Raw genomic sequence first — 15,867 nt, 5'->3', positions numbered from 1 at the left:
ATTTTATCGGAAATGCATGTGCTACTGTGGATAAGGAAGGAATTCGATCTAACGACCTAATTGCATTTTACTTCGTAAGATGGCAAGCCGTGTAATTTCTATTCCGCCAAATTCAATTTAAAATAAAATTGCTTTCAAATTAATTGAAAATTTAATCATTATTATCCACTAAGGTATGTTCATCCGGATTTCATTTAGATTTTGATCGTACGAATTCCTTCCATTAAATGAATCGCAGCCAATTAGCTCCACTTATTTGCTATATAATTAATAATTATATTACAAAGCCACTTGTGATATGATTAGTAATTATACTTCAAATAAGATCGGTTCCCAGGTCTCACCACGGGGAGGTTGCTGCGAATGGAGACCCGTCCCTACCACAATCCCATCCACCCTCCTTTTATATAATTTAGATCCTTTTGATACTTGTTTGCCAAACGATTTTAATCGTTCCGCAAAGAAGCAGCAAAAGGAGCTTTTCTCTACAGTTCTGAAAAGGAATAAGATATTATATTAACTTATCCTAAATTAACTTAACTAAAAACGCCTTAACTTATACTACTTATAATAACGCCGCACCTTATATCTATTAAAATACTTATAATTACCCTTCACCACGCTACCACCTTATCTTAAACGCACGCCTAATACTTAAGTACTACTTTGTCTACTTAATACTATGTGCCTGCCTATCTAATAGTTAAAGAAAATACCACCCCCCCCCCCCCCCCCCCCCCCCCATTCTTCTTAACGGCGATATCCCACGATGATGGTCCCACGATGAATTTCTGAAACAAACTAAACAATGTGTTAAACAAAATTTCATGGAATATAATACTCCATGAATCCATATCCTGAAATAATGTCCCTGAAACAGAAAGCAGAAATGCATTAATATAAGATTCTTTTAACTATAATTTTTTAATATGAATCCCGAGACTCGAGTCTCTTTTTCTTACACTTTTTTGAAGATGTTCTTCTTTTCTTCTTTCCTTCCTTCTTTCTTTCTTTCTTTCTTTCTTTATGTTAATTTCATTTTGCAACTCCGTAATCATTTCCAATCATTTCCAATCATTTCCAATCATTTCCATATTTGTTAACTTCTATAATAAACCTATATTTTTCTAGAAATATTTGCTGTAACAGAAACTTGTGTGCCCGATTAGTACATTTAATAATTAGATCTGGGCATACTTCCAAGAATGATTTATTTTTTAATTTATAGCTATGTATTTCATCTTGAAATACTTATGTATATATTATATTGAATAAGTATTGTTATCTTTACTTTGAATAAAATATGCCCAGATCTATACATATACAATATACAGTACACAATATATAATACACAATATATAATACGCAATATATAATACACAATATATAATACACAATATATAATACACAATATATAATACACAATATATAATACACAATACACAATATACAGTTTATATTATATAAAACATCCTACAATATACATTTTCCATATAAACAAAACTCGATTTTTTAAATTTCAATCTCTCATGTTCTACAAATACGCTCGTGATCGACCCCCGGCCGCGAGCATTTATCGAATAAATTTTGTATAGTATTTCGGAGATTAGAGGGAAGACTATACAGTATTTATTCGCTGAATGTTCGCAGTATCCAAAGGGACAAATTGATCACGACACTAATGTAATGAACATGAAGAGTTCCCGTCAGCAGCCACAAAGGGCGCTAATTATTCGCAACACTACTTCATTTACGCGATAGTATCTAAAAAAATCCCGACGTGTTCGCAACCTGTCTATAATTCATTAAATAAAAATGAAATGAAATTAATTCAGTGTCAAGATAAAAAGGAGTGAAATGGAAAAATAAATTTAAAATCAATAAGCATTTTTTTAATATCAATGCTACTACAAAATTTAGCATCAATATAAAGTATTGAATCGCGTTTATACATTTTTAAGTGCAAGCTCATTATTCATAGTATCTTACAAACAATTGATTAATACAGAGGATTTCTTGAAATTAATAAAAAAATACACTACTCTATTGCATCAATTCTCAAATGCGCAAAATACAATACAAAAAACTAATAACGAAAGCAATTACTAATTTCAAAAAATTGTATAAAAACTTTATCAATAATTCAATTCAATATCTTAAAATATTTCAATCTTTGCAATATCTACTAGGTACACATTTAAAATTTTCATTACATATTAGTACTCTTAATATAATATTCTTTTGGCAAAGCATATCATATTTTTCACCAAACTCTAATCATATTTTACAGCAGTATTTTCAAAAACGGACATTTAAATTTCAATAACTCATGTTCTACAAATACGGTCGTGATCGACCCCAGGCCGCGAGCATTTATCGAATAAATTATGTATAGACTATACAATTATGTATAGACTATACAATATTTATTCGCTAAATGTTTGCAGTATCCAAAAGGGACAAATTGATCACGACACTAATGCAATGAACATGAGTTCGCGTCAGCAGCCACAAAGGGCGCTAATTATTCGCAACACTACTTCATTTACGCGGTGTTCGCAATCTCTCCACAATTCATTAAATAAAAAAGCTTCCAAATGCATTCAAAAAAGAATGCATATTTGGTTGCTATATTAATTCAATGAATGTGAAGCACAAAATCCCTACAGCAGCCACGTGGGGCGCTAAAAAGATTGATGCCAGAAGGGCTTTCATTTCGAGCAATCGCGTATGAATTGTTTTCGCAACACTAATTTACTAATTACATAATTAGCTCCCGACAGCAGCCGCATAAAGGGCGCTATGTTGCTTTCGACTCTACTTCAACATTTCAAAAAAATTCCCGAAGGTGCTTTTTCAAGAATAAGTCTTCGAAATTCATTGAACATAAAAGCTCCCAATTGGTCGCAGTGTTAATTCAATGAATACGAAGAACGAGCTCCCGTATGTCAATTTCCTCGCAACACTATAATGCTATGCACCCATATCTCATCATACGCAACACTATTTCGCGGCAGGTCGTTGCAGCCTTCCTGAAGGCTGAGTGGTGTACTTCCTGGTTGCAGCCTTCCTGAAGGCTGAGTGGTGTACACTTCCTGGTTCCAGCCTTCTTTAAGGCTGGGTGGTGTACTTCCTGGTTCCAGCCTTTTTTAAGGCTGGGTGGTGTGGTTCCTGGTCCCAGCGTTCAATTTGGGCTTCTTTTTTTTCGCAACTCTACATGAAAACGCGATCAATCTTTTTCGCAACTCTAATTTTAAAGAAAGAACTACTACAAAATTACAATTGTATTTTAAAAAAGCTAATCGTAATACAAAACAAATTCTCTAATTAAAATAGCAATATTTAAAGGGAACGCGTTTAGCATCGCAACACTAATTCAAGAAAAAGGGACAAAAAATTAATTTACTACTACTACTAAGTAAAAAATCTAATAGTATTAATGACTAATGCAAAATGACTCTAACGCAAAATGACTCTAACGCAAAATGACTCTAACGCAAAATGACTCTAATGCAAAATGACTCTAATGCAAAATGACTCTAATGCAAAATGACTCTAATGCAAAATATGTATCAAAGCAACGCGTTTTATAATTCATCGCAACACTACTTCAAACCGTATTAATTTCGCAACACTAATTCCAATCGCGATTTGCCCAACATTGCTGGGTTCCCTCGTTGGGCCAGCTTAAGGCGGCCATGGCAACTTAATACTAACAAGCTAATATGAGCATAGTGACAAAGTAGTAACAGGAATGACACTCCATCAGAGGATAGGGATCCTCGGATGGCGAGCCATTAGTAGTTTCCCAATTCTTGCAGGGACTCTTCGTCTTCTTTCTTCGGGTGCTCCACCCTGATGATGTCTTACTTAACACTAGGCCCGAAGATTCCCCACCGCATTGAGGACGAACGAATCCTCAAGCTAGGGTAAAGCACGAGAACACGACCAGCAATTGCAAGGGAGTCTAATACTGCCAAGAAATCTCTGTTCGTGAACGCGTGCTGAATCTCGGGCGCAACGTTCGACCTATGAGACTTCGCGACCGCGGCTCAACGACCCTAGTGCAATGTCGTTGAATTTGAAGAGTCGAGAAGCAAAATTGAGGCGATAGTATTGCTACCATCGGATCAACTTCAGCTCTCTCTACTCCCCAAATGGATAAACGTTCGACCTGTCCTTCCGATCGCGGCTCAACGACCCTAGTGCAATGTCGTTGAATTTGAAGAGTCGAGAAGCAAAATTGAGGCGATAGTATTGCTACCATCGGATCAACTTCAGCTCTCTCTACTCCCCAAATGGATAAACGTTCGACCTATCCTTCCGACCGCGGCTCAACGACCCTAGTGCAATGTCGTTGAATTTGAGGGGCCAAAAGGAAAACCGGGACGATAGTATTTCTGCCATCGAACCAGCTGCACTCTTAACTCCCCAAATGGATTCGGCCCCAGAAACTGATACAGAATCTGAGACCTAACGTTCGAGCCTGTCCTTCCGACCGCGGCTCAACGACCCTAGTGCAATGTCGTTGAATTTGAAGAACCAAGAATGAAACCGAGGCAATGGCATGCTCCATCGCGCCAGCTTCACCTTGTCCCTTCAAATGGATCCCAGAAACAGGTCACCACGCGAAGACGCGCCTACCCGACCAGAGACTGTGATGACCTGCACTGGCCCTACCTACTTACATCTAACAGGCACACCAGAAAGTAAACTACCTACCTAGCTACATGAACCGGTAGCCCTATTTTACTTCATAAATGGCAAAAAAAGACACTCACACCAATCTCGCGCCCCACCCCCCACCCACCTTCGGCTCTTACACTCCACGGTTCTCACACATGACACCCGGGTGCAGGACCTACACTAGGGAGAACGTCCCGGGACGCCTCCGTCACCCGAGCTTGGCATACAACAAGCACACTCTAAGTTACGTACCATTTTCCTGAAATCGACTGGCAAAGGCTAGTGACCATTGCGAATACGTGAAATTGAAATGAAAAGCAAAGGGTCATATATGAATATGATATAGTGATTAATGATTACATACTGTGTACTGTGACATATGTATGTTATCATCGATTTTAGGCACATATTCCAGATGACATTCTTAGGAATATGTATGTGGGGGGGTAAGTAAACTACTTTAGTAAACTACCGACGCAATTCCACTGCCTAACCACACACACACAAGTGGAAAATACGTCGTGCACGGTACACTAACACAGCGCCAGCCGCTGAATTGATTAGAATCTTACAACTAGGTCATCGTGCCCTATTGCTTCCACCCACACACGTAGCACCTGGGCACGTGAGTGAGTCGGAAGCAACAGGTACGGGATTGGTACCTGAAAATCCTGATCTAAAAAAAGTGATTAATATATGTACAGAATCTAGCGGTCTAGTATCAACTTTCATTTTCTTTAAAATGACTCTAATTTCTTTTGCAAAGGGGAAGGATTGGGGATTAGGAAAATTTTTCTTTTTTTTTTCAAAATTCCTAACTCTTTATTGAAGCTGTGACTCTACTTTTTATTTCTTTCAAAACTCTAATAATTTCAATATTTCAAAACAACCTCGGGCGATTCCGTCGTCAAAGTAATCTTTCTTAAATAAAAATAGAAAACTTGTTGGTCATCAGCATTACTTGATAACGAAATCAACCCGTCGCGAAATGCCTTCTTGTACATGTAGTAAAATATTTTTTTCTTAAATGAACGAATTCGTATATTTGACTATATTATAAAACTAGACAGTAAGAAAAGTAAACTATACTATATTATAGTACATTTCACTATTTCTTAGAAGAAATTGAGTAATTCATACTCTCAGATATCAGCAATGGATTATATAGACTCAATATTACTATATTTTAATTATAATATTCATTTTCTCATTATTACTTTATAGTTACAGCAATAATACAGTCAGGAGACTGTTCATAAAAATTATATTCATATAATATTTGTACTTATAGATTTCTATATTATATTTTCAATCACAGAATGGAATATTTATATTATTAAAAAACGCGACGTACAAGAAGACCCTAGCCTGATCTAATAAATACACAAAACAATGTTACTACTCACGAGTATAAATCTATACCCGTGGTCACTATGCTCGCAAAACAAATATAAAATACAACCAGTCACCCGTGCCGCTTCGGACCTTTGTGTCCTACGACATGATTAAGTGACCAGAGGAACCATAAACATGCGTTACCTTACACCCACGGGATGAAGACAGCTCGACGAATTACCCAGGTGGGCGTCTGCTGGGCCTGAAGCAAAAGAAAAAAAAATATTAGAAAATCAATTTCCAAATTCTCAAATTTCAAGATTCCATAATTTTCAAATATTCAAATATTCAAATATTCAAATTTGACAACTATTAAACATTTAAATCTTCAAATTATAAACTTAATTATAAATTCTAATTTCTCAATTTGATTTCAAATTCAAATAAAATAGAACAATACTTACATTATTCTTCACGTTCCGGCGCCCGAACTCGCGAACACAGGAACCCGCCATCGTTGCCTTGAAATACCGATATGTCGAATTTCACTCCCGGTAAAAACAAAGACAAAAATAAAAGAATCATCGGCGCGTCCGAAAGTAATAGCCGGCGAACAAACACAGACTCTACTCGCGTGATCAGAGCTTCGCGGAGCTCTGGAATACATAATACGCCAAAAACACTGACTCTAATGTCGCGTGAATCTCAGGTATACGCTAACGTCACTTGGGCCAACTTGCCCTCACGAGCAAAACAAAGTCAACGCGTCAACACTGACTCTAACAGCCGCATTGCGCGCGGCAACAACACCAGCTGAAAGAAAATTCTATTAGACAAGGAAAAGAACACTAGAAAAGGTCAGTAAATACAAATGTATTTACTGCCTCTCCTGTGTTTATGTTCGCCAAGAAAATACTGCTGCCCTACAGTACAAGGTTTTAAAATCTCAAGTCATAGTTTATAAAGATAAAATATTCATACAATTTTATATTCAAAATAAAATATTAAAGACATGTAAATATGTTGTAAACATCTTCACAGCCCTTAAAAGTGTACATTATTGTATATTATAGAAAATTTGACAAAAATTTATTAATTTCAAGACTCAATTGTAACAATCAATGTATTTTAACTACCTTGAATCTTTAGATATAGCAAATTCAAATAAGCAGAGTCTATATTCTATAAAAAATTGCACAAAAAGTATATATAAATGCAACTCAACAAATATCTAAAGCTAGATTTATAAAAAATTATTGAAATTTAAATATATTGTGCTGAAATAGTATTAAACATTTACAATTGAGATAAAAAACTACTGAAATGAAAGCTACTACTATGTTTTGTAACACTTCATTAACTGCCATTTTAAATATGAAAATCGAAGCAAAAACCAAAATGATTAAAACATTAAAAAAGATTTAAAACTTTTCTCGTTTTATCTTAACACTGAAAAGTTACAATGTTTACAACAATCAACAATTCCATAAAAAAGATAATATAAAAGTATACCACAAATTTTACCACTCCTTTTTAGCAATAAATTTCCAGTTTCTCAATGCTCCGTGAATATGAATTTCAATTTATCCTTTGACTGTCATGGCGTTACAATACTAGCGCCACAAGCTCCTTCAATTTCAATCGCAACCAGAAATCTATAAAAAAAGAGAAAACCCACATTAAAACAAATATATTCGATTAAATACACATATATTACAATAAAGTAACACCAGAATTGAAATTATAAACAAATTAGTCCAGAGAAATGCGTTTATATTCGAATAGACACAAGTTGGAGAACGCCGAAAAGTCGCGGGAAACCGATTAAATATTTCACAAGATAACACATTGTATTTTTAATAAAAATTGTATTAAAGTTACTTATACGTATTATTAGAGTGTAAAGCCGAAGGTTATTAACAATTAAAAGACACTACGCGTCGATGGGTAAGGCTTCTCACCTTAATATTCACGGAGCTTCCAAAGCGTCTTGTCAATCTGACAGTCAACGAACGAATGACGAGGCCTCGAGTTCACTCCGACCACTTCCGAAGAGGTCGCTAGGTGGTGGGGGGTTCTCCGAAATGGCCCCCGAGTTTTATGACGCTTCGAAAATGTGAGCTAGACAAAGAAACTTTCTCCGGAATATTTTCGAAGCTTTAGCTCGCAGGTAAAAGGGACAAGAAAAAAAAATAAACATTCGAGAGTAATTGCCTGGCCTTCACGATTTTCTGCGCATATTTCTACGAATTTTGAAAGGAAAGTTTCTAACCACTGAAAATGAAATTTCAACATTCTATGCGTTTTCAGAATAAAATTAATGCTTAATATACCTTTAATGCACTATAAGACGAATGTATCACGCTGAAATAAACTAAATTTTGCCCCAAATTTCTGTTTAAACTATTAAAAGGTTCTTTACAATTTTTCACAGTAACTTAACGCTACTTTGAATACGTACTGCATGAGACTACCTATTGAGGGCGTTTGTAGCATTATATTACGACATCTCGCATCAAAATGATGCATCAATTCGAATGAATCTCTTCACTTTTTAGCGTATGATAAAGAAGAATCCTACTGTGACGTTGGCGTGGTAATTGTCAAAATGGTAGAGAAGGAACAAACGAAAAAAGATATAAAGGAATTGTCAAAGAATGACAAGTATTCGATTTTGCTTCCAACATATAATGAAATTGAAAATTTACCTATAATTATTTGGCTCATTATCAAATACATGGATGAGAGGTAACTACTGTGTCAATATAACCTCAATTGTTAAGTGAATTCGTGGCAATACTATGATATAATTTAAGATTTTCAAGTATGAATTGCAAAAGATTCATCAGTCAAGAAAAATATACAACATTCTAGCGAACTTGATTATGAAATAATCGTGATAGACGATGGTTCTCCAGATGGTACCCTGGACATGGCTAAACAACTGCAGAATGTTTATGGGGAAAATAAAATAGTTTTGAGGCCTAGAGAAAAGAAGCTTGGTCTAGGAACAGCTTATATGCATGGGGTTAAACATGCCACAGGAAATTTCATCGTTATCATGGATTCTGATTTATCTCATCATGTACGTATCTTGATTCAGAAATGTTTGTTCCATATGCTCTGCTAGAATTGTTCTTTCTCTGTCCTTATTTCAGCCTAAATTCATACCCAAAATGATAGAGCAGCAAAGGTATCTTGATCTAGACATTGTCAGTGGCACCAGATATGCTCATGGTGGAGGAGTATATGGTTGGGATTTTAAAAGAAAATTAATAAGTAGGGGAGCAAACTTTTTGACTCAAATTATGTTAAGACCAGGTGCCAGTGATCTCACAGGAAGTTTTAGGTACCTAATTCATAGCTAACTCCTTTGATTACTTTAATATTTTGTGTCTTATGCATTATCAAAATTGCAGATTGTATAAAAAAGATGTATTGGAGAAGCTAATTCAATCCTGTATATCAAAAGGATATGTCTTCCAAATGGAAATAATAGTGAGGGCTAGACAATTTAAATACACTATAGGGGAAGTGCCTATCACGTTTGTAGACCGTGTTTATGGAGAATCAAAATTAGGAGGATCAGAAGTTATTCAATTTGTAAAAGGTCTCTTGTACCTTTTTGCTACTACATAGGTTCAAATGCAATCTGCAATCTCTGCAAAACATTTCTTGCATTCCAAAGAACTTTTTTCAAACAAATATATATAAACAATGTACGTTTTTTAAAAATAAATAATCAATTTTTATGTTTTATTGCTTGTTGAAGTATTTCCATTCCTTAAAAAATCAAACAGCACGTGCACGCACACGTGGTCGTGAATCGGCGACATGAAACACATTGTAACGATTCTCGCGAACGATTCCACCCTCGCCGCACCCTCTGACGTCACGCAGCCTCCGTTTATTGATCCATTACGAAATTACAGTCTATATTCCGACTTGAACAGAATGCAAGACAGTGCCACGATATGCCATCTATGAAAAGTCAAGACGTAGAGAAACCCTTGAACCCTACAAATCCTAAGGAACAAATAAATAATCTAATTATCAAAATTTATCCCCGTTTATAGTCAAATAAAATGAATCTGAATTCATGTCTATGTAAAATTAACTATAATATATACGATCCCAAGGATCATTCCATCGGCTAAATATTTTCAACCCCCTTAAAAAATGTTAAGCGTCTGAAGAAAAGAGGAGGGTACTGAATCTGTGTTAAACGCTTTTAATCGATCATTCGCTTTGCTTTCCTGTACAAAGGGGCTTGAAAATACAAGAGAGGTTCTCATAACGAGCGGAAAATACTTGAGATCAGAGTTTCATATCGCAGAAAACGAGTGTAGGCCGTTAGTTCTGTCGCAAGCTTCGCCGCGGCCAGACGCGCAAGTGGCGTTGCCTACGCGCCGGGGTGAAACTTGCAAGCTCCCCTCATCGAGCTTTCAGATGGCTGTGCCTTTTAGATTTTGACGTTTTTCTCGTTCACCCTTTCTCTTGTTGTACCTTTTTTTACACAGTCCGCTAGATTTTCAGTTCACGGTTCTCACCGCAGAAAACCACCCCCAACATGCCCAGGAAGATCGGATTCAACGTCGTGTACGCCACCAGTAAGGAGATATTAAATTGTGCATCGTGAAGTCTTTCGAACGACGATAACCTCGAGCTGTGCGCGAATTTCTCTGTGGATTGAATTAAATTTCGAAAACGAGTGTGGCTCCTAAGAAAACACAAGGAGATGAAACGATTAAAAAGAGTCTTGGAGGAGACCAGAGTCTTGGAGGCCGCGTGGTCATGTCCATACATCGTGCATTGATTTTTCAATATCAAAAGTATTTTATTTCCCCCTCAGATTGCAATTTTTAGAAACAAACTAACAACGACAACTCAACACGTGCTCCTCCGCGTTTCAACGTGGATTGCAAATTGGAGTGGTTAACGAAGTCGAGAAGGATTAAATATTAAACAGAAGATTTTCGAGCCATAGATACGTATAAACAGAAAATAATGCATATTTTTAATTATCGTTAATTGAAAATGTCTACTCCAGCGTAGTATCGCGTGACAGCATTTCGTGTCAGAGGTCCGTCGTTGAAAGTATAATTTCAGAGTTAAAATTTTATCGATTGCGTCGCTATCTCCATTTTTGCTCAGAAATCAAAACGTCATTATATGGAAGAGCAGAAGATTCTAGAGATACAAAAATGATAATGTAATTTACAGGCGAAGAGGACAGGCATTCTTCATTAGAACTAAACGTTCATGGACCGACGGTAAGGGGCTGGCAAAGTTCAAGAAGATGTACATATCCCCAGGAACTCATACTGCGCCTACACGAGCCGACAAAACTCACGCGAATCCAAGTTTTGGCTCATCAGTATCTCATTCGTAAGCTAATTTCGTTGTCGTTGTACGTTTGCTCAACTGCAATTGATTTACTCAATTTTTATTCAGAACAAGTGTTTGAGAGTCGTTCTAGAAATCTAGAGACCCTTAGCTCCTCTGAAAAGCAATTTAGTAACGAATGAAAAACGAATTACGGCTGCTACCTCAATTTCCCGAGGCTCCCATCATCTCACCCTCCTCACTGCACCCTCGCTTCTTCCTCTACTTGATAACAACAGCAAAGAACACTTCACGCTGCATTGCTTGTAAAATACATTTCGTTTCCTGAAAAGTATAATTCCTGTCATATCGTTATAGCTGAAAAACTGGAGATCTGGACGTCAAGGGATGAGAATGCCTCTGTCACAACGGAGTTCAGCTACTTGGGCTATATTACATTGTCCGACAATGCCTCAACTATGTACAAAAGCAGGGAGCTTAAGAGTGTCGCGCTTCCAGAGACAGAGGCGATCTCGTTGAAACTCAGACTGCACAAACCGCACAGTAACGCGCACAACGTTTACCAGCAGGTACAAAATGAGATCCTAACTGTATAAAAATAATATAAAAGAGTTGCTACAACGGTAAGGAATCGCAGGTTGGTCTTATCGCTATCAATATACTCGGTGAACCTTATGGACAAGAGCTAACTGGTCAAGGAGACGCGCCGTACAATCCTCACTACACTTCCCCCTACGATGATCTAGCTTTCGAGATGTACGTCGATCGGGAAGTTGCTAAGATCATCAGGCAGATGGAGGCGAAGAAGCTGCAGGCAGTGGAAGGTGGGAACCACAGAGACCTTATTCAAATAAAGACTAATAGCTACCTAGAAATAATATACATGTTTTTAGAGGAGAGGTTCGAGTATGCTTCGAAACTTAAAGTAGCCATGGAGAACCTGAGGAAAGCTGGAGAACGCCTGGGGAAGTACGAGTTGGAAAAGAAGTATGCTATAGCGCTAGAAGATTACGATAAGGCGAAAGCAAAAAAAGCTCAAGCGCAACAATATAGACAGCAAGTGTACCAGAGCCTGGAGGTTCAGGATCTGCTTGAACCTCATGGGGTAAATATTCTTCTGTGTGAAGAGATATCCTGAAACTTTGCACTCATGTAGATTCTATATTTCCACAGCCATTAGACAAAAATAATATGTCATCGGTGGAAGGGAAGGAACCAATATCGGTAGACACGTGTACGTCGAATACAACTACTGTTCCTGAAGATATTACATCACCCCCGCGACTGGTTATCCCTCCTAATCGAGACGGAGCTATTTCGCCGACTGGTCCTGCTCATCAGCCACCTGTTTCACCTCTTCATCAAAAGCCAAATAGCCCTGGTACAATTTTTATTCATTATTAAACTGAATAGGGAAACCCATCAATGCATCAATTATTCTTTAACAGAAGTTACGGATAGTCCCACAAACGGCGTCGCAGAAAGGCAGAACAACTGCAATAAAGGGTCCCTCAGACGGAAGACAAAATCTGCAGGGCCTACACTTCGGTCCAGCTACGAAGCTTATGAGGAGAGAACAATTCCAGCTTTGAGACAGTAAGATTCTAATTTCCTAGAATGTGCCTAGCTTTTTCCAAGCATAAGATTTATACCATATCGTATGTTAGCTCCCACACAAATGAATTTACGAGGGAATGCCACATGGAGAACACAGAGACGAAGGTGATATCGAAACTGAACGACAGGGAGAAGAAGCAAGCCGCGTTGCCTATTTCTGTCTTCGGAATGGAAATGGTGATGCAAGTTTCGAATAACTGAAGTATTGAACTGAATGACAGTGACTAACAATTGACCATTTAGGTAGAAAAATTCTACTCGAAGCAATTCACGGATAAGGAAGAGGGTCTGATGCTACTAAAAGAGGAATTAAAGTCCTTTGACCCAGAGGTATCAAAGCACTCAGCGAACAAGACAGCTAGAGCTGCGATTCTACTGTTACACAGAGCTCTCAGGGATAAAGTCTTCAGTGTGTACAGTCTGGCAGCGCAATTAATTAGAATCTTCTTCTCTGAGTTTGCGACGAACAGGTATAATTGAGATCACTATATTGCTCACCACTGTGCTATCGATTCAAATGACAATCTTCTATTAGGGTGTCGTCGACAGAAATCGCCAGAAGTGTAGAGCGATTACTTCCAGAACTGCTAACAAAATCGGGGGATACCACCCCCAGAATTCACAACATGGCAGTGCACACGATACTCAGCATGGCAGACTGCAAATGCGTTAGGGAATTGCACATAATACCAGTTCATCTAACGAGACCTGTTAGCAGCAGTACTCATCAACGTCTAGCTCTCAGTAGACTGGAAATGGTTGAGCAATTAATTCTGAATCATGGGATATCCACCGACAAACAAAGGTGACTCTAAAAAACATAATCTTGGTTGGTATTCTTAGAACAGTTGTTAAAAATTCAAAAATATCAGACCTCTGCTCGTGACAGTGGACTTACTCGTCGACGTCGCTCGCAGAGGTCCATCTTCGACGTTAAGATTGCAACTTCAAAACACAATTACTCTCATAAGGCATTGTAACTGTTGCAGTGGACTCACCTGTCGAACCCTGTCCGAGCTGGGGTCCTCAGGATTGCACCATCCGGCAGAGGCAGTAAGAAAAGTTTCTGAAAGGATTTTGGTGTTGGTGTACAAAGTAAATCCTAGATTGGTTCGAAAGCAATTGCCTCCTGACGATGACATCACTAGGAGAAACTTGTTGTATCGTCAACTTTTTCATGAGTTCGATCTTATCGATCTTCAGGTATAGGCTTTTTTAATAAGACAATTTCTTTAATGAGAAGAATCCTGTTTTATACGTGTTCCATTGACAGAGGAAGAAGGAAGCTGAAGCAAGTAATAAGACAACGACACCAACGCGGACGAAGTCGACGGAAAATAATGTGGCAAACTTAACAAAATCTCCTTCGAGGACGAGTCCTGTTGTCAGTACTGGCAGTTCAACGAGTATAACGTCTCCGTCCGAGAACAGCACAGATCATAAGGGTGACAAGTAGGTATCTGCACTTTTATTCCAACTATCTGCTTTTTAATATTCACTATGGATGCATTTCTTTCATAGGATGTGCATATTTTGCCTGTCTAAAGGGCAAGGATACTCAGAAGAAGGATTAAATATCCATTACTGGAGGAGTTGTCCCATGTTAACTAAATGCGAGGCGTGTAAACAAGTGGTAGAAATTTCGTATTTGAATTTACATTTGTTGAGTAAGTGCTGCTTTAAAATTAAATTGCGAATAATAATACTCGCCTGTAATCAAGATGTGCTCTGTTCTTTTCAGACGAATGTGATATGAGAAGCAATTACGTAAAATGTGAAACCTGCAAATTGGCAATTCATGAGAGTTCCTTTGAGGAGCATAGGAAAGATAATAAGTGTACAAGTATGTTCCGCAGTGCGCTATAAAGAAAATATGAAAATACAGGCCAAGAGTTTATTAAACTATCACTTACATTGCAGAACCCATCGAGGGCTACGACCGCTGTCCACTGTGCTCTACATTAGTCAATCAAAATAAGTGGAGAGAGCATCTGATGGGTGAACATCCGTGTACAAATAATCCACGAAACAAATTAGGAAGAAGCTGTAAGTTTGATAGTGTTTAAAGCTACGTTATGTTTGCCATGTAGTGTACGACAAACCTATTTTGCTTGTAGGTTCAAAATCTCCATCCAATTCTCAGAATCTAGGTGGAAAAATGACCTCACCAACTAGTAGAGATTACTAGCATCGACCGTCTACTTCGAGCTATTTCGGAGTGTAAAAATATTTTAGAAAAGATTTTTTTCTTTTGTTTCCTTTTTAATAGTTTATCTGTATGTTATGAGCTGTCCAGCGATTTTTCATATTTGTACTTGTATTTAAATGTTTTTATAGAAAAACCCGTCCTTCATCAGTAGAAATCTCTATGTTAAGCAAATTTCTAATCGTAAGTTGAAATCCTCTAAGCTTTAGGACCTTTAGGAATCTTGTTATCTAACTAAACTGAAAAGGAAAGAAAAAAAAAATCTAACGTACAACGTAATTTATAACGAATATCAACGAGAACTGCAATAGATATTCATCTTTTTCAACTTTAATGTATGGTAGATGCAAAGAGTTCAATTCAATTTAACAGGATATAATTGAATGTTATGGCAATCGCCATTTCTGAATTAATGATTCCTCTACATCCGGCCATATTTATAATAATATTTGTACTGTAATCTACCAGTAAAATATTCTGAACTTATAGTGGCCGAAATTAATTACGAAAGAAGGGTACTCGTCGCTCAAATTGCATAAAACATTACATGTAATTTCGTAAATTATTTCATAGAAAATGAATAGTAAAAAAACATTTCCCATTACATCATTGTCACTTTTTTTATCCTGTAGAAATGTTTTACTTCATGTTCTGTACCATACGTTTGACTATCAAAC

At 37.3% G+C, this 15,867-nt stretch overlaps 2 protein-coding genes across 2 annotated transcripts; both read left to right on the top strand.

Moving 5' to 3' along the window:
- The first annotated feature begins 8,603 nt into the window (after window positions 1–8,603).
- On the top strand, window positions 8,604–9,780 carry Dpm1 (Dolichyl-phosphate mannosyltransferase subunit 1). Its single transcript, XM_076383260.1, has 4 exons — window positions 8,604–8,769; window positions 8,896–9,106; window positions 9,180–9,370; window positions 9,441–9,780. The coding sequence occupies exons 1-4, from the start codon at window positions 8,630–8,632 to the stop codon at window positions 9,658–9,660; spliced, it is 762 nt and encodes a 253-aa protein (XP_076239375.1). The 5' UTR covers window positions 8,604–8,629; the 3' UTR covers window positions 9,661–9,780.
- Window positions 9,781–10,392: 612 nt separating this feature from the next.
- On the top strand, window positions 10,393–15,794 carry LOC143182364 (centrosomal protein of 104 kDa). Its single transcript, XM_076383322.1, has 16 exons — window positions 10,393–10,631; window positions 11,245–11,409; window positions 11,725–11,936; window positions 12,005–12,191; window positions 12,261–12,472; window positions 12,541–12,748; window positions 12,816–12,963; window positions 13,035–13,161; window positions 13,228–13,454; window positions 13,520–13,789; window positions 13,974–14,187; window positions 14,258–14,436; window positions 14,506–14,651; window positions 14,726–14,827; window positions 14,905–15,030; window positions 15,102–15,794. The coding sequence occupies exons 1-16, from the start codon at window positions 10,592–10,594 to the stop codon at window positions 15,170–15,172; spliced, it is 2,634 nt and encodes an 877-aa protein (XP_076239437.1). The 5' UTR covers window positions 10,393–10,591; the 3' UTR covers window positions 15,173–15,794.
- Window positions 15,795–15,867: the final 73 nt, after the last annotated feature.

The sequence above is a fragment of the Calliopsis andreniformis genome, chromosome 8, assembly GCF_051401765.1.
Source record: "Calliopsis andreniformis isolate RMS-2024a chromosome 8, iyCalAndr_principal, whole genome shotgun sequence".
Taxonomy (NCBI): Eukaryota; Metazoa; Arthropoda; class Insecta; order Hymenoptera; family Andrenidae; genus Calliopsis; species Calliopsis andreniformis.
Note: the sequence above shows the minus strand (reverse complement) of the source record. Positions and strands in the feature narration are given on the sequence as shown.